Source organism: Chiloscyllium plagiosum, chromosome 11 (assembly GCF_004010195.1).
Source record: "Chiloscyllium plagiosum isolate BGI_BamShark_2017 chromosome 11, ASM401019v2, whole genome shotgun sequence".
Lineage (NCBI taxonomy): Eukaryota > Metazoa > Chordata > Chondrichthyes > Orectolobiformes > Hemiscylliidae > Chiloscyllium > Chiloscyllium plagiosum.
Window position 1 is genome coordinate 63548496 of NC_057720.1, and position 19487 is coordinate 63567982.

Below are 19487 nucleotides of genomic sequence, written 5' to 3' on the forward strand. Positions count from 1 at the left end.
CCAGAGCAGTTGGAATATATTCAATAATTGTATTAGACTAAACTGACAGAAACTGCAATTTTCTGAAGGCATGTGGCCAACATTTCTTCAGTGACTGAAAGTTTAAGAACAATAACTTTGGATATGGATTTCCAAAAATAACAGCAATGACGCTAAATAACTACGGGACTAATCTTTGTTTCCTTTTTAAAAATCTATTATTGCCTAGCTCACATTAAGCTTCAAGAAAAGCAGCACTGGTCAGCTGCAAATGAAGTCTGGCATTTTAATCCAGTCATTAGTCATGTCATCTCAATGATGCCATTTATGTCCTGCATCCTTAAATATCATTAGGTACAGAAAACAGGAAATTAAAAATGGGAAAGCACAGAAATGTGTGCTTGAAGAGGCTGTCAAGTTACTTCCCCAACTAGGATTTACATTTATTCTTAAACTAGTATGGTAAATGCAGACTCCAAGAAATCCGATGCCAGAAAATGGAATGGTCCTTCACTTATGTCACCAATATCAGGATCAAACAATCCTGAGTAGGTTTTTGTCCAGCTAGATGCAAGAGTATGAGTCCCTTGTTACATCACATTGACAACGTGCTTGAAATCTAAGCTAAGAGATGTAAGCCGATACTTCACAAGATAATTAAAATTTTAAATCCCCAAACTTATTATCTTTGTGGTTTGAGTAATAACTTCAAGATGTCAGAAAAAATGTTCTCTAATCCATTTTATTTGGGATTTTAAATTGGATTTTTATTCCATTAGGCTGGATCTTATTTCCTTATTGTTGATAAGATTTTATATTCTAATATATGGGTCATTCAGCTCCTGACCTCTCGCATTCTTAACTAATCATCTCCTACATGACCCACATTTTCTATGTAAATCACTACATTGTCCGTGGCATCAAGGCAACATTGGAATTGATTTTGAGGCAGAAATTGCAACAAAATGGACAGTCTTTCCAGAATATGAAGCTGAAGACAGTGACTTGAGGCTTACAAGTAACTAGACCCTGAACTTCATTTTCATAAAGCCAGCGAGCTGTAGACACCGTCAAGCAACCTGACGCAGCTTGCTACTTTGGGCCTTAACAAGATCAGCTGATTCGGATGGTGAACCTGGTCACAGATAATTCCTGGAGTAGGGATGGGGGAGATGGGGTGAGTACAAGTTGGCATACACATGAAGTAATACATTTCTGGCTCCACATTGTGGCAATACAATAGTGGTAAAATATGATCTACCAATATTCAACTTCTACCATTTGATTTTAATACTGGAGATTATTCATAGACTGAAAATGTTTTCTTTAAGAAAATGAAAAAAAACGCCAACTTAGATATTCTTAATCAATCCGACTGTTCAGGCATGTTATGATACATATCAGGATCAAGTCGGATCTGAGTGCAGACTTTCTGGCCCAGAGGCAGGGAGACTGAGAACACTGAATTAAGGTGGTCACAATGGTCACCTGACCAGGTTGAGCTACGTTTTTGAAACCAAAGTGAGATAAATAAAGACAATCCAAGCCAAAATTAACATTTTACCAAAAGGCAAAGAAGCTCAGTCAGGTATGAAGAAACCTTTGTCTATTACTTTTGATTTATAACTTTCCCGAAATTTCTTCACATATTTGGATGAAAGTTGCCTTCAGTTTTTGGACAGAGGAAGGAATTGATGCATAACAGTAAAACTTGGAAATCCTGCTCTCTCTCTCTCTCTCTCTCTCTCTTTCCCAGTTTCCTCATCATTATGAAAGCCAGCAGCAGAAATTGGAGATATCCATTCACCAAGAACTCAAGGATTCTATAAATTTTACTACAGTTGACGAAACAAGGCATCAACTCAACAATTGTCTTCTCATATTCACTATAACAACTCAAGGACTTATTTTTATTCTTCCTTGGTACATCCTTGGTTGAAAGGTTCATAGGACTGTCTACTGGATGTTTTTCTCAGGTTTACTAATTAATAAAATTCTTTTTTCACTCAGGAAAACCTTGTAATTGCCTCCTTAATTTTGATCGGGGCTACGTTTAATTGAAGTGTGATATAGTTTGCATACTAAAGTAGTAAAATATTTGTGGCAACCAACCAAAGGGGTTAAAGAAGAGAGGTGATTCATATCCTTCCTTGCCTGACCATTACAATCGAGTAAGAATTAAACATCAGCAATTTTGTGTCTGGTAGATGAATGGAGACCCATGCAAATGTACCAATTAACTGGGAAAGACTATGCCAATTAACCAACCTGTAATAGATTATCAGCTTTCCTCATAGAACTAGAATTTTCTCAGCTTGAAGCTTTAAACACAGCTTTCAGTATTTCCAACTCAATTTAACCTTTTCCTTGGAGATGCTCCTCCCTCCCAGCCCTAAACCACTTTCACACACAGTAACTCTTTGAATAACCAGGCATTTCAAGGGTAAGAGCTTCTTCTTGCAAACAAATAAACTCCACTCTTTTTCACTGTAAGCCATTCCATTTGCTGGCAAGGATAAATGGAAGCCTGTTGTTGAAGGTACATCAAACCACAAGGTGTGAGGGGGGCTAATCTGCAGACAGGGGAAGGAAAGTTTTGTAATCATGAAAGTATTATACAGAAACTAAGCAAAATTCAAAAACTACAATTTTAAAAAAGTGATCTCACTGTAATATTTACTGGCAAGTTATACAAAATGAAATTATGAAAACCTCTAATCCATTTTTATGCAACAAGGTCAACATACCCCAAACATTTAAGTTGTAATTCTTCTCTGTTTTACCAGCCACGTTTGTGGCTTCACATGTATAACGACCAGCATCCAGGACTTGAGCAGCCTCAATCTATGAGTTAGGAAAAGTAAATTAGAGTTCTGGTAGATTATGTACAATGTAGTTAGTTGATTTTTAAAATTTTGACATTTCTATTCAATGCTACAAAATCTAATTCCTCCTCTATTGTGACTGGGGTTTTCTCGCCTGCTTTAAATCATGGTTCAGGCACTGTCTTTCTAAGTCTGTTAGGTGGGTAGGCCAAGCTCAGTCCAGAGTGGGGTTGTGGGGTTTATGTGAAGACAGTGCCATGGTAGGGACACTGGAGAAATCAATTGTTGGGATTGGAGGCAGTATGCTTGGATTAATTTGGGATAATAATTGTGAAGTGGGGAGCAATTCAACATGCAAGGTTGGGAGATGACAGAGCATGAAAGGGCAAGGAATACTGCAGGTACGGGAAACATCAATTGTTGCTACTACCCTGACTTTGATGTTAGTGAAGTGTTTAACAAGTCTAACAAGTCTAAGCTGTAGCCCTGTGCACAACAGGTAACTTTGGGAGAACAGTTAAATAAAAGTTGGCTGAGAATATGGAGATGTTCAAAGCTGATGGTTATGACAGGGAGGACAAGACAGAAAGAAACATGAAATTTTGGGGGACACTTGGATTGATTGGCTGAGCCTGTGGCTCGCTGCTTGAATCATGACCTGTGTTACTTTCCATCGACAAAATCTCAAGTGCACAATTTAAATGAAAAATGGCTACCACCACACCCAAACTGTGCAGAATAATTTTTCAATCTCCAAAGAAGCAGGCTCTATTTTTGAGTGATAGGAGGTCCTGCAAGAGGCAATAGCATTAAACACACATTCACAGAGTTCAGGATAAAGACATCTGCCACCATATAATTCTGGATATGAACTACAGATTGACCTATTATGCAAAACATAGTTATCATTCTGAGTTAGAATATTATCTAGTGCTACGGATGGTTAGCTTCTCTATCTTTATTCTTATAGTTGCAGTTAAAATAACAGTCACTCACACAGCTTATGATGAGCAGTGAACATATATTTACACATGTGATATTGTAATGACAACATAGTTTCAGCCATGCCGCTTATGTGCCATCAGAAGGTTTTCTTTTACCCTTATCTCACTACCTTTACCTCCTCAGCTTAGCACCCACAGATTGGAGATTGTAGGTATGGTTAAGGTAATGAGGTATATCTGTTCAATGACATCAAATTTACCGAACATTTATTTTTGTAAAGTAATCCAATACCTGATTATTTGCTTTTTTTAAAAAAAAACTTCCCGTTCTTTCTAGCATTTCTTTATTAGTAATGAGGCGATCCTTAATCTCTTTTCTATAACACTCTTCACTGATGTTGATATTACTCCAGAGTGAATAATTATCAAAACAGCATTCAAAAAGCAGATTTTTTTCAGTTCTTCGGCCCAACAAGTCCACACCGACCCTCCGAACAGAAACCCACCTAGACCCATTCCCCCTTTCACCTCACACTACAGGCAATTTACCATGGCCAATTCACCTAACCTGCACATATTTGGACTGTGGGAGGAAACCAGAGCACCCAGAGGAAACCCACGCAGACACGGGGAGAATGTGCAAACTCCACACAGACAGTTGCCCGAGGCGGGAATTGAACCCAGGTCTCTGTGCTGTGAGGCAGCAGTACTAACCACTGTGCCACCGTGCCACCCATGACTGGACCCAATATCTTTAAACTTCTTTTTCTCCATGGATGCTGCCAGACCTGCTGAGTTTTTCCAGTAATTTCTGCTTGTGTTTCTGATTTCCTGCATCTACAGTTCTTTGGTTTTGTTTATTTAGATTTTTCTTTCCTGAATGGCCCTTATATAGGAATTCCTTTAAAATATTAAATGAATACAGTGCCGCATCTGTGCCGATTATGTGCTTAATCAGTTTACTTGCCCAATTAAATTTCTCATGACTGGTCTGTTTCTTCTTTAGTTGCAGAGTCTTCTTTTTGTGTGGAAATGGTCCAATCTATCAGGATTCTATTTACATTGTCCATGTAAGGCTGTTGATTCAGAAATATCCCCCAAGCTTAATCTGTCTGATAGCCAAACCTATATACTTTAAAGGCTCATGAAGCCTGACTTCCAATTTTGATTTCTGCTTTGACAATGTTTTCAAATTCCCTACTCTCATTCCACACACAAACAAAATCATTCACATGCATCTCAAAAATGCTTGAAATTTTGCATACATCAATAAAACATGGCAATGTCTACTTTTAACAGACAAGACAACTTTAATAGACAGAACTTACTGAGAAGTACCAATATCTTGAGGCATAATTTAGGCCATATATATATTTATTTAACTTGCAGTGTGTCCCAACATACTTGATGCCTCTTTTAAAAGGGCAAATAAACAACACTTTTGAGCTGAGCACCTTGCAAAAAGCAGCTTTAATTTCAATTGAATATTGGATATAGAACAGCTCTTCAGCCCTCGATATTGTGCTGACCTTTTATCCTATTCTAAGATCACACTAACGTACATACCCTTCGTTTTACTATCATCCACGTACTAATGTCCTTAATGTATCTGACTCTATTACCACCGCTGGCAGTGCACTCCACGCACCCACCACTCTCTGTGTAAAGAACCGATTTCTGACATCTCCCCTAAACCTTCCCCCAGTCACCTTAAAATTATAGCCAAGTGATAGTCATTTCTGTGCTGGGAAAAAGTCTCTGACTATTCACTCTATCCACGCCTCTCATCATCTTATACACCTCTATCAAGTCATCTCTCATCCTTTTTTGCTCTAATGAGAAAAGCCCTAGCTCCCTCAGCCTTTCTCATAAGACATGCCCTCCAGTCCAGGTAGCATCCTAGTAAATCTCCTCTGCACCCTCTCTAAAGCTTCCACATTCTTCCTTTCATGAGGTGACCAGAACTAAATGCTATATTCCATGTGTGGTCGAACCAGGGCTTTAAAGAGCTGCAGCATAACCTCGCAGCTCTTAAATTCAATCCCCCTGCTAATAAAAATCTAACACACCAAACACCTTCTTAACCCTATGAACTTGGGTGGCAACTTTGATGGATTTCTGGACATGGACCCCAAGATCTCTTTATTCCTCCACATAGCCAGGAATCCTGCCTTTAACCCTGTATTCAGATTTAACTTTTCAAAATGAATCACTTCACACTTTTCCAGGTTGAACTCCATCTGTCACTTATCAGTCTAGTTCTGCATCCTGTCACTGTCCTGTTGCACCCTACGACAGCCCTCCACACTATCTACCACTCCACCAACTTTTGTGTCATCAGCAAACTTACTAACCAGCCTTCTACTTTCTCATCCAAGTTGTTTATAAAATTCACAAAAACACAATTGATCTATATTTCCAAGTATTTGTTGTGAACTAAAGCTGGGAATATTTTCAAAACTGTTTTTCCTGCTGCAGGTGAATCCAAACATACCTTGGTCCTTCAGGTTTTATTCTAAATGATGTGCCACTAGCCTGGTTTTAGGCTTAATCATTCCGTCAGGAAAAGCATTTTGGTGTACATCAATCTATATGATAGGGCTGGCTGCCCCCTTTTTGGCACCTCCCTGTACATCCCAAATCACCCACGTTTGTAATTCTTCCTGTTTGACATCTTTAATTAACTTGTCTTCTAACTTGTTTGGAAAGTCTTAGTGGTTACAATCATGTGGGGTTCTGTTCCTGGTGTATTATACTTATGGTCTGAGTTAAACTATGCTCTCTAGCCTTATGCTACCTGCCCCTTCCTACTTACAGCATATCTTTCAACTGCTAACAATCTCTTTCTAGGGACATGTTCACTCCCAGACCCATTGGTTAAGCTTGCATTGCATTATATTTTACATTTTTTAAAAATGTAATGTTTCCAATTCATGGGCTTAACCATTTTGCCCATCATCCTATTGCAAGCAACCACCAGCATCCCCTGCTCTATTTATAATAGTTACTTTTCTTCGTTCACTCACTGCTTCTAATAAGTATTTAATTTTAGTATCCATTTTTGCGCTTGTGCTTTGGGACCAATAGCCTTGTCCATCAGGCACTGTGATATTTTGATCCTCAAAATATAATTGGTGTGAGAAGTATTTAGCTCCTCTTCACTTTATAGAACCTGCAAATTTGTAATCTGTACAAAATAACCTTGAAAAATGTATTCAAACAATCTGGTTCCCATGCTGTACAATTATTCATTTTCTATCTCTGCCCAAAGCTTTTCTCCACTTTATAAGCCTCTCCACCCCTCTTACAATAAACCATATTCCCTGTTTGAAACAAGTTTCTAATGGCCTTACACCTTACCTTAAGTTCACCACATTCTCATCATGATTTTGGCTTTAATGAAAGCTTTGCTGTCTATATGCAATACATTCAAATGTTCTGAAAAAGTAGAGCTAATTACAGTACCCTTCCCAAGGTACTGAACTGTTCTGAGGAAAGTCACAGGGCCCGAAATGTTAACTATTTCTCTTCACAGATGCTGCCAGACCTCAGAGCTTTTCCAGCAACTTCTGTTTTTGTTTCTAGGTTAAGGGGGGTCAATTAGCTCAGTTGGCTGGTCAGCCAGTTTACAACGTAGAGTGATGCTAACAATGTGGGTTCAATTCCAGAACCAGCTGAGGTCATCATAAAGGACTTTCCTTCTCATCCTCTCCCCTTGTCTGAAGCATGTTAAACCAGTATCTGTCATCTCTGTCTAATGAGACAGTAGCCCTATGGTCCAGTCAGGCTAAGGCAGTTTTATCTTTACACCAATGATGGCCTACTTAATAACAACAGCATTTCACTGGATTCTACATTCATCATAAAATAATTCTGGCTATTGTACAAGGAATAATCCCTCTTTTCAAAGGTGTTAACGTATTATTACCCCCAAAGCTGAAAATGGAACAATCTGCATGTTTCCTGAATTTGTTAAAGTCCAAACATATCTATAAGTTGTCAGTAATAACCTCGATATAAAATTTATTCATGAACGTTAACAATCTGTCTAAACTTTCATCAGGCTTTGATTCCCAAAACATTGTTTTGTTTCTTATTCATGTTGCAGTTGTACAGCGCATAGACCACTTTTAGAGCATTGTGTACAGTTCTGGTCACCCAGCTATAGGAAGGATATTGTTAAATTGGATATTATTAAGTCAGAAAAGATTTATAAGGATGTGGGCAGGACTAGAGGATTTGAGTCATCAGGAGAGGCTGGATAGGCTGAGACTTTTTTCACTGGAGCATGGGAGGTTGAGGGGTGACCTTTTGGAGGTTTATAAAATCATCAAGGGCATAAATAAGGTAACTACCAAAGGTCTTTTCCCTATACATTACTGATCTAGATGAAGGAATGTATACAAAGATAGGTGGAGGGACAGGTAGCATTGAGGAGGTGGGGAGGCTACAGAAGGATTGAGATGAGTTGAGAGGGTGGGCAAAAAAAGTCGCAGATAGAATACAACTTGGGAAAGTGTGGGATCGTGCTCTTTAGTCAGAAGAATAGAGGCATACGTTATTTTCTAAATGGGAAGAAAATTCAGAAATCTGAGGTGCAAAGGGACTTGGGAGTTCCTCTTAAGGTAAACGTGCAGGTTGGGTCAGTAGTTAGGAAGGCAAATACAATGTTGGCGACTAGCATATGAAAGCAGGGATGCACTTTTGAAGCTGTAAAAAGCTCTGATCAGACCACATTTAGAGTATTGGGAGCAATTTTGGGCCCTATACCTCAGGAAGAATGTACTGCTTCTGGAGCAGGTCCAGAGGAGGTTCACGAGAATGATCCCAGGAATGAAAGGCATTACATATAAGGAGCGTTTGAGGACTCTGGGTCAATACTCAGTGGAATTTAGAGGATATGGGGGGATTTAATTGGAACTTAGAATACTGAATGATCTGGACAGACTGCACATTTGGAAGATGTTTCCATTAGCAGGAGAGACTGGGACCCAAGGGCACAGCTTCAGAGTAAAGGGAAGACCCTTTAGAACAAAGATGAGGAGAAAGTTCTTCAGCCAAAGAGTAATGAATCTATGATGTCATTGCCACAGAAGGCTGAGGAGGCCAGGTCACTGAGTATATTTAAGACAGAGATAGATAGCTTCTCGATTGTCAAGGAGATCAAAGGTTATGGGGAGAAAACGGGAGAATGGGATTGAGAAAGTTATCAACCATGATTGAAATGCGGAGCAGACTCAATAGGACTAATTTCTACTCCAATATCTTATGGTCTTATAGCTTAGAAGAGTTCAAAATTACAGGGCATATTTTTAAGGTGAGAGGAAAAACATTTAAAAGGGACCCCATGGACAACCTTTTCCACACAGAGGGTGGTTTGTATGCGGAATGAACATCCAGAGGAAGTGGTAGATGCAGATACAGTTATAACATTTAAAAGACATTTGGACAGGTACATGAAGAGGAAAGGTTTTGAGGGATATGAGCTAAAGGCAGGCAAGTGTACCAGTTTAACTTGGGAAACTTGGTTGACATTAATGAGTTGGACCAAAGGGTCTGTTTAGGTGCTGTACAACTCTATGACTTGTGCTTCTGTTTTGTAGTTTAAGTGCCAAGGCCATACCATATTACTTCTTTAGTAAAGAAGTAACTCATGTGCTTCACATTCAGAAAACAGGATTGGATAATCATACTCCAAAACATTACATTTTGATTCAACCATCCTCTGGGTTTCAGACAAAATCCAGGCATACATTTCTTAGTTAGAGCTATATTTCAACCAACTACATACCATAAATCTATCTGGAAAACTTTTCTTTATATATACAGTACTTGAACCCAATTAAAGTTGACAAGGCACTGAGACTAAATGAGATGACCCGAAGGATTTTGAAGGAAGTGACAGAGGAAATTGCATGGGCAGTGGTCATAATTTTAAGTCTTCCCTAGACTTAGAAAGTACCAGAAGACTGGAAAATTGTAAACAAATGGCCTGATCAAGAAAGCCCAGCAATTATAAATCAAGGTTAGTTTAACAGCTGGGGAAGATTCTAGAGACAATTATTCGAGATAGGATTAGTAGCCACATGGAAAAAGGTGGATTGATTACGAAAAGTCGGCATGGTTTTCTGTAGCAGAAATGGTTTAGAATTTGGAGGTTTTTTTTGGAAGAGTTAGTGGAAAGGCTTGGTGTGAGACAAACTGTTGATGTGGCGTATATGGACTTTCACGAAGTGTCTGATATAGTGCCACACAGTAGACTTGTGGGGAAAATTATAGGCCATGGAATAAAAGGGTTGAGTGAAAGGAAACAGAGTAAAAGTCAATGGATATTTTTGGGATTGGGGAAGGTTTGTAGTGCAGTTCTGCAGAGGTAGTATTGGAATCCTTGCTTTTCCAGATATATATTAATGATGTAGATCATGGTATAAAGGGGACAATTTAAATGTTTCCAGATGACATAAAGCTTGGAAGAATTGTAAAATGTGAGAAGGACATTGTTGAACTCCAGAAGGATAAATAGGTGGTGGAGTCGGCAGATAGGTTGCAGACTTTCAATGCAGAGAAACAAGAGGTGATGCATTTTGGTCAGAACAACACTGGAAGCCAATACAAAATATAGTTCTAAAGGGGCTGTTGGAGCAGAAGGACCTTACTGTATACGTGCATAGATATTGAAGATGACAAGACAGCTGGAGAGAGTAATAAATAAAGCATACAGTATTATTAATATGGGAAAAAGTACAATAGAATGAGATGATATTGAAATTGTACAAGATATTCATTAGACCTCAATTGGAGCATTGTGTACAATTCTGTGCAGCACATTATAAGAAGGATTTGAATGCATTGTAGAGAGTACATTTAAATGCATTGTGGAGAGTACAGTAGCAAAATCATGCACAAGCTGGATAGAGCAGACAGGAAGAAGTTGTTTGCGTTTGTAAAAGGTACAAGAACGAAAGGTCATAGAATGAAAAAGTGGTGTGCAAAAGATCACTTGCACTCAGCAAGTAGTTAGCATATGCATTGCCTGAAAGTGTGGCAGAGGCAGGTTCAATTGCGGCATTCAACAGCACTAGAGATTATTTCAGTAGAAATAACATACAAGTGTATGTGGATAAAGCAGAAAATTGGCATTAGGTTATCATGCTCATTTGAAGAGCCAGTGCAGGCATGAAGGACCGAATTTCCCCCTTCCCTACTGTAAGACATCTGCGATTCTGTAATTCAATTAACTAATTAGCTCACAACACTCGTCTTCCTTATTACCTTTAACTCCTAGATATTTAGCATCCTATTAACAGCACTAGCTACTTGCACAAGATAGCTTGCAACTTATGTCCCCACACCTAACACATTTCTTAGGTACTAATCAAGTTAAGAATACCACCAAAGCAAATGGTATCACAAAATGCTTCTGAGTAACATTCACAATCACAGAATTGTTACAGTGCAGAAGGGTGCCTTTGGCCCATTCTGCCTGCATCGCTTCCACTACTTAGTGCCAATCTCCTACCTTTTCCCCATATCTCCACTTCTATCTTGTGTGCTTCAATTAAAACTGCTCCCATGACATTTCCAAGCAGTGCTTGCCATACCCTAACTACTCAATGCTTGAAAACATTTTTTTCGTAAATCGTTCTTGCTTCATTTGCACGCCACTTTAAAATCCATGCCCTCTTGTTTTTTTTTGTTTCACAAGGGAGAACAGTTTCTCTCTATCCAGCCAGCTCATGATTTTGAAAACCTCTATCAAATCTCCGTTACACCTTCTTTCAAAGAAGAACAGTCTCAATTTCTTCAATCCATCTTTACAATTAAAGTTTTTCAATCCTGGAATCATTCTTGTAAATTGCCTCTACACTCTCCAATGAATCACATCCTTCCTATAATGTGGCACCAACAATTGTAAACAATATTAGCCCATAGACGTCTGTCAGATTAGTAGTAAAACTAATAGTGATTAGATTACTTACAGTGTGGAAACAGGCCCTTCGGCCCAACAAGTCCACACCGACCCGCCGAAGCACAACCCACCCAGACCCATTCCCCTACATCTAACACTCCAGGCAATTTAGCATAGCCAATTCACCTAACTTGCACATTTTTGGACTGTGGAAGGAAACCGGAGCACCCGGTGGAAACCCACGCAGGCGCTGGGAGAATGTGCAAACTCCACACAGACAGTCGCCTGAAGCGGAAATTGAACCCAGGTCTCTGACACTGTGAGTCAGCAGTGCTAACCACTGTGCCACCCATCCTAATGATTAGATTAGATTAATTACAGTGTGGAAACAGGCCCTTTGGCCCAACAAGTCCACACTGACCCTCTGAAGAGCAACCCACCCAGACCCATTCCCCTATACCTAACACTACGGGAAATTTAGCATGGCCAATTCACCTAACCTGCACATTTTTTTGGACTGTGAGAGGAAACCGGAGCACCCGGAGGAAGCCCACGCAGACACTGGGAGAATGTGCAAACTCCACACAGATAGTTGCCTGAGGTGGAAACTAAACCCGGGTCTCTGGCGCTGTGAGGCAGCAGTGCTAACCACTGTGCCACCGTGCTGTCCATAGTGCTTGCTGTTATTTCATACTCAAATGTTGCAACAACTTATAGTCTGAGCAATTTTATGGTTGAACACAGATATCTAAAGTTTGTCGATTTTGATCCTTTGGCACAGTGGTAGTGTCCCAGATTCCAGATCAAGAAATGACCTGAGTTCAAGCCCTACTTGCTCCAGAGGTGTGTATTAACATCTCTGAACATGCTGAGTACAAAATCTCCAGTAATCTAAAGGCTTTTTGTACTGAATTGCACTTCTTCACATTTAGCCTTCTGTGAACAGGTTCCCTGTTAATCTTGTTTTGCTGTATTTGTGGATAGATACAATATGTAACTCTTGCCAGTTTAAGAAGCTTTTTGGAGACATGCTAACTGATAAGTATAGACAGCTAACTTCTTTGGCATTGAAAACAGAGCAGAGTTTGTTTCTTTTTGTTTTAATTGTTATTGGATTTATAAAAAAAGTAATTTTATTTTGCAATATTATTTTTTAGTCTGTTTTCTCTCTCTCATTCAATTCACTCTTTCTTTCCCTCTATTACTCTTTCTATACTTCACATGCCAGAGGATAACTAAAAAGGAAATATACAAAGAAAAAATAAGGTACGAAGGTAAACTGGCCAAAAACATAAAGGAGGATAGTAAAGGCTTTTTTAGGTATGTGAAAAGAAAAAAAAGGTTAAGACTAAAATTGGGTCCTTGAAGACAGAAACAGGTGAATTTATTACGGGGAACAAAAAAATGGCAGAAGAGTTGAATTGGTACTTTCAATCTGTCTTCACTTGGGAAGACACGAACAATCTCCCAGATGTAATAGCGACTGAAGGACATGAACTGAAGGGAATTTATATTAGGCAGAAATGGTGTTGGAGAGACTGTTAGGTCTGAAGGTTGATAAGTCCCCGGGACCTGATGGTCTGCACCCAGGGTACTGAAGGAGGTGGCTCTAGAAATCGTGGATGCATTGGTGACCATTTTCCAATGTTCCATAAATTCAGGATAAGTTCCCTCAGGATTGGAGGGTGGCTAATGTTGTACAACTTTTTAAGAAAGGAGGGAGAGAGAAAACAGAGAATTATAGACCAGTTAGTCTGACCTCAGTGCTGGGAAAAATGCTGGAGTCAATTATAAAGGACGAAATTACGACACAGCTGGATAGCAGTAACAGGATAGGTTAGGGTCAGCATGGATCTATGAAGGGGAAATCATGCTTGACTAATCTTTTGGAATTTTTTGAGGATATAACTCTGAAGATGGACAAGGGAGATCCAGTGGATGTAGTGTACCTGGACTTTCAGAAAGCCTTTGATAAAGTCCCACATAGGAGGTTAGTGAGCAAAATTAGGGTACATGGTATTAGGGGCAAAGTACTGACATGGATTGAAAATTGGTTGGCTGACAAGAAACAAAGAGTAGTGATAAACGGCTCCCTTTCGGGATGGCAGGCGGTGACCAATGGTGTGCCGCAGGGATCAGTGCTGGTACCGCAGCTTTTTACAATGTACATTAATGATATAGATGAAAGTATTAAAAGTAATGTTAGCAAATTTGCTGATGACACAAAGCTGGGTGGCAGGGTGAAATGTGAGGAGGATGTTAGGAGAATACAGGGGTGACCTGGACAGGCTTGGTGAGTGGATGGGTGCATGACAGATGCAGTTTAATGTGGGTAAATGTGTGGTTATCCACTTTGGTGGCAAGAATAGGAAGGCAGATTACTACCTAAATGGAGTCAAGTTAGGTAAAGGGGCAGTACAACGAAATCTAGATGTTCTTGTACATCAGTCAATGAAAGCAAGCATGCAGGTACAGCAGGCAGTGAAGAAAGCTAATAGCACGCTGGTCTTCATAACAAGATGAATTGAGTATAGAAGCAAAGAGGTCCTTCTGCAGCTGTACAGGGCCCTGGTGAGACTGCACCTGGAATATTGTGCGCAGGTTTGGTCTCCAAATTTGAGGAAAGACATTCTGACTATTGAGGGAGTGCAGCGTAGGTTCATGAGGTTAATTCCTGGAATGGTGGGACTATCTTATGTTGAAAGATTGGAGTGACTGGACTTGAATATGCTTGAGTTTAGAAGGTTGAGAGGTGATCTGATTGAGGCATATAAGATTATTAAAGGATTGGACACTCTGGAGGCATGTTTCCGCTTTGGGTGAGTCCCGAACCAGAGGACACAGTTTAAAAATAAGGGGAGGCCACTTAGAACAGAGTTGAGGAGAAACGTCTTCACCCAGAGAGTGGTGGTGTATGGAATGCTCTGCCCCAGAAGGCTGTGGAGGCCAAGTCTCTGGATACTTTCAAGAAAGAGTTGGATAGAGCTCTTAAGGATAGTGGAATCAAGGGTTATGGGGATAAGGCAGGAACAGGATACTGATTAGGGATGATCAGCCATGATCATAATGAATGGTGGTGCTGGCTCGAAGGGCAGAATGGCCTACTCCTGCACCTATTGTCTATTGTCTATGCCATTGAATTCATCTGCTCTAATGTGCATTTCCTTCTCAATCCTTTAATTGTACATTATTTCAATCTGATTGGTTAAGAGGAAACACACTGCTTGCACTGCTTACTTAGGTCCTTGAGTCCACTTTTCCTCACTTAGCATGATAAACATATATCTTCAATGTCTAAAAACCTAAATGTACAGGAGTAATCCTAATTAGCAACAAACATTGTTAGACATTCTACTACAATAAATCATATCTTAATACTTTGAAACTAAATGTTTGCAAACCAAACCATCCACAGCTTGCAAATAGAAGTAGCTAACATTTAATATTATTGCCAGAGTTCAGTATAAAGATATTTAATACATGAATTTTCTTAACTGATTCTTTGACCAAATCTTCTTACTCACCATTTCAGGTAAGATTTCTGATAATTAGGTTAAAGGGAATGAGATTACAATCAATGAAATCAAAATGACAACTGCAGAAATACAATTATAGGTTATTTTAAAAAAATCGATTTACTTTAGATACTCTTCTAACATTACTATCATTTTTTCTCTGAGTATGCTCAAGCATGATTCAGAAATATTAAGATGCCTGTAAGTTTCATTTGTGGTACCGTACAAGGATTGCAATTCATTTAACACTCTCCAAGTTACCACAGCATTCTTATGTCTACTTGATTTGATTTTGTCATTGATTTTACAGCATTCACATGAACATAATGAATAGTCTCAACCTAATGGGGGCAGGTATCAGAATAAGAGAAAATGAGATTATCAATGTAAAATGGCAACACTTCAAAGAAACCTTTCCATTAGCTATTTTGTTTATTCAGGATTCTACAATCAACACTAGGCTATTCACAAAGAATGATTGCAAGAGCATACTCACAGAAAAGGGAAAAAATATGCTTAGAAAGGATGTCTGCAGTGGATGTTAATCTTATGATTTACCTTTAAAGTACTTCCATCATCAGAAACTGTAAGTCCCTGCTTCTTTAGCAGAGGTTTTCCATCTTTTAGCCAGCTGAGAGTTGGAGGAGGGATTGCATTACTTTGACACTTCAGCACTATACCTTGGTTGATGATGACAGAGGCATTTTGTTCTTCTCCCATAATATTTGGTGGAACTGAAAAAAAATTACATTACTCATTGCATTGCATTCATACTCTTGCTGTATAGTCTTGAATAAAGTGACACACATTTATTTTGTGCTTAATGAAACCAAATTTAAAGGCACCAGAATCAGTTCTAGAAACAAGCTTCAATGTACTCTATGCTGATGCATTTCTGAATACAGGCCTGAACAGCATGTTTCTAATTTATATTATGCATGTTTGCATATAGGACATGAGTAAGAAATGTTTACTCCCTCAAATACTACTTCATATAATATAAAACATCATTACTAAATAAACATGAGAAACATTGATTTGAGTGGGGTGTGAGAGACCAGAAAAAGTGGCATTTGTTTCTGGATCCAACAGCATGTCTGTTTCCTATTAGTCACATGAGGACAATCATTGATCAGCAAAGATTAAAGCTGTTTCTCCTCACCTTCATTGGAATTAATTTCTCAAGATGCATCATTTTGAAGAATAAAATAAAACCAAATTAATTAAATAGAAATAAAATGCATAGTCATTTTTGGAATAACTGAATATTTATAGCAGTCTTGGAGAAAACTAACATTGTTACAGATCTGGAAAGCAGCATTCACCTCACTGCCTGATATGCTTCATTTATAGGAGTGCAAAATTAGAGCTTGATGCTTTTCAGAGCTGAATTTGTTAGATTAATTCAATTTCTCTGAATTTAAAATTACTTAGTTTGAATCATTGGATAAAACACAAAAACAACCTTATATATAGTCTATCTCATATAATTTGGAGACATGGTAATTCACTCGTTAAGGTTCAGGTTGCTTGTTATTGAGCTGTAGGTTGCACCAAATAAAATGATCACCAGACCTAAAAGGTCTATGTTTTTCTACGTCAAATTTTACTTGATGACCATTAGGCAAAATGCTTTGAAACGGTTTAGTAAACCAAACTTGCTACATAAATGTAAGCTTTTGTTGTTGAGAATAGATATGAGACAAGGTGATTCAAATTAATATTCCCTAAGACCTAATGGCCAAGCAACAATCTGAAAGAAGGCCATATATAAGTCAGCCTCTTTAAATCAATGTGACTGCTTGTCAATGGAAACAAATTGAAGGGGCTGTTCACTTATATAAATCATCCACACTCTCCAAGAAATGCTTGAGCTAGTACTGCTTCAGATTCATATTAAAGACCAATTCAAGTTTTGCATTGATAGTTTACAAATATGTTTTCAAAGTCAACAATCCTTCCTGTTAATCTTCATTTTTGTTTTTCCTCATGTTTTTCCCCATGTTTTCACATATCTGAGGTTAATAATTATCAGAACAGAATGATAGAGCATTTCTGGCACAAAGGAAGCCATTCAGCCTGCCAATCATTGAGACCAAAATTGTGGATTCCTCCACAACTGGTGCCGGTGAATGTCTGTACTCAAAGATCCAAAAGGATGATTTGAGTAGGATCTGCCGATGTAGGCAATTCCTTCTCACTTTCAGTGCTATGTGTTTTATCATTTCATGGTTTGGGCAGTCTTTCATGAAACTAACATGAAAAATTAAAATGGATCTGCAATAGTAACTGCTCCTGCAGTTATATTAACAACTGTCACAGTTGCTACAGCCTAGTATTGATTAGGTGACAATATTCAGTCTATTGATTAGATTATCTTTTCATGGTGAAGGTTCAAAACATTCTTAAAGCATTCAAATAATGGATTCAACCAACAGATATTGAAAGAAACTGCAAATAAATCTGTGAAACATATTCCAGGTTTTGGTAAGAAAATACTTCCTAAAGTAAATCAATGCTTCTTTGTGCACTGCCAGCAACTTAAATGAAATAAAACGAAGTATTAGAAGGCTCAAGAGATAACAGCGTTCTGGACTTGTTAGCAAAAATAAACAGAGCTATTGACTCAAGAGTTCTAACAGCTGGCAATGCTGTTGGCCACATTAATCAATACTGAGTTGGTGCATGTTCTGCTCAGTATTAAGCAGAACTGAACAAGCAATCTCTGGTTGCACTGAATGAGCTTGCTAGGCATCTAAACTACAGCTGTGTGAAAAATAACTTTTCTTTAGATTTCAAAATATATATACAATGACAATGGCCAGTCATGTTTATTAGTAATCCCAAAGACCTTCACCCTTTGAGGCCTGAAATGCTCAATCAGAATAGCAAAAGCATCACCAACCTTTACACGGTGCCTTAAGTACGAGTTGAAGCAGTGAAATATTTTTCACAAAACACATACCAGATTATAAAAAGATCAAAGTCTTTGTCTCAATTATTTTCTTTTTAGAGTAAAATCATACTGCAAATGAGAGCAAACATTTTAAAATGAAATTGGCTGTCATAAATAGGGCATGGCACAGTGGTTAGCACTGCTGTCTCACAACACCAGGGTCTCAGGTTCGATTCCAGCCTCGGGCGACTGTTTGTGTGGAGTTTGCACATCCTCCCCGTGTCTGCGTGGGTTTCCTCCTGGTGCTCCGGTTTCCTCCCACAGTCCAAAGATGTGCAGGTGAGGTGAATTGGCCGTGTTAAATTGCCCATAGTGTTAGGTGCATTAGTCAGAGGGAAATGGGTCTGGGTGGGTTACTCTTCGGAGGGTCAGTGTGGACTTGCTGGGCCGAAGGGCCTGTTTCCACACTGTAGAGAATCTAATCTAATCTAAAATGTGTCTGTTTAGCTCTAACTTCACCAAATCATAAATAGTACTTAGAGGGGCTCAACAGGGTAAATGCAGGAAGGGTGTTCACCCCTGCTGGGGTCTAGACTCAACTGACAGTCTCAGAATAAGGAGCAGCCCATTTAGAATGAGAAGAAGGGGTATTTCTTCACTTTGGGGATGGGGAATCTTTGGTATTCTCTCCCAAATAGGGCTATGGAGGTTCAGGCATTATTCAGCTATGTTCAAGACTGAGATTGATAGGTAACTAGATAACAAAGATATCAAGGATATGGAAACAGCACAGGAAAATAGCATTGACATAAAAGGTCAACCATGATCTAGATAAATGATGGAAAAGGCTCAGGGAGCCAAATAGCTTAAATCTGCTATTTTCTTATATACCATTTCAAACAAAAATTATATTTCAATTGTTCAATTAACATATTAGCAGGCAGCAGCACACATTAGATCATAACCACATTACATAAAGTGGATGATTTAAACAGGTCAGTCTGATATCAGGAGCAACAAGGGAGAACCTTTTTCCACGTATGGAGTCAGCTATTACGAGGGGGCATAGCTTTAAATTAAGGGGTGGTAGGTATAGGACAGGTGTTAGGGGTAGATTCTTTACTCAGCGAGTCGTGAGTTCATGGAATGCCCTGCCAGTAGCAGTGGTAGACTCTCCCTCTTTATGGGCATTTAAACGGGCATTGGATAGGCATATGGAGGATAGTGGGCTAGTGTAGGTTAGGTGGGCTTGGATCGGCGCAACATCGAGGGCCAAAGGGCCTGTACTGCGCTGTACTTTTCTATGTTCTAAGAGGGCATGTACGTAACATAAAACAAAGAACTGCAGATGCTGGAGATCTGAATATCTTCAATATATATTACATCTATATTTAGTCACCAAGTCTCTGTGACATCTCC

General features: G+C 39.0%; 1 protein-coding gene across 1 annotated transcript in view; it reads right to left on the bottom strand.

The window, feature by feature from the left end:
• Positions 1-19487, bottom strand: part of hmcn1 (hemicentin 1) — a 599829-nt gene that overhangs the window by 208998 nt on the left and 371344 nt on the right. Inside the window, exons 41-42 of the mRNA XM_043699541.1 lie at positions 15731-15906; positions 2727-2823 (exon numbers count right to left, since the gene is read on the bottom strand). Of these exons, the coding sequence (XP_043555476.1) occupies positions 2727-2823; positions 15731-15906 (273 nt within the window). The remainder of the gene's footprint in view (positions 1-2726; positions 2824-15730; positions 15907-19487) is intronic.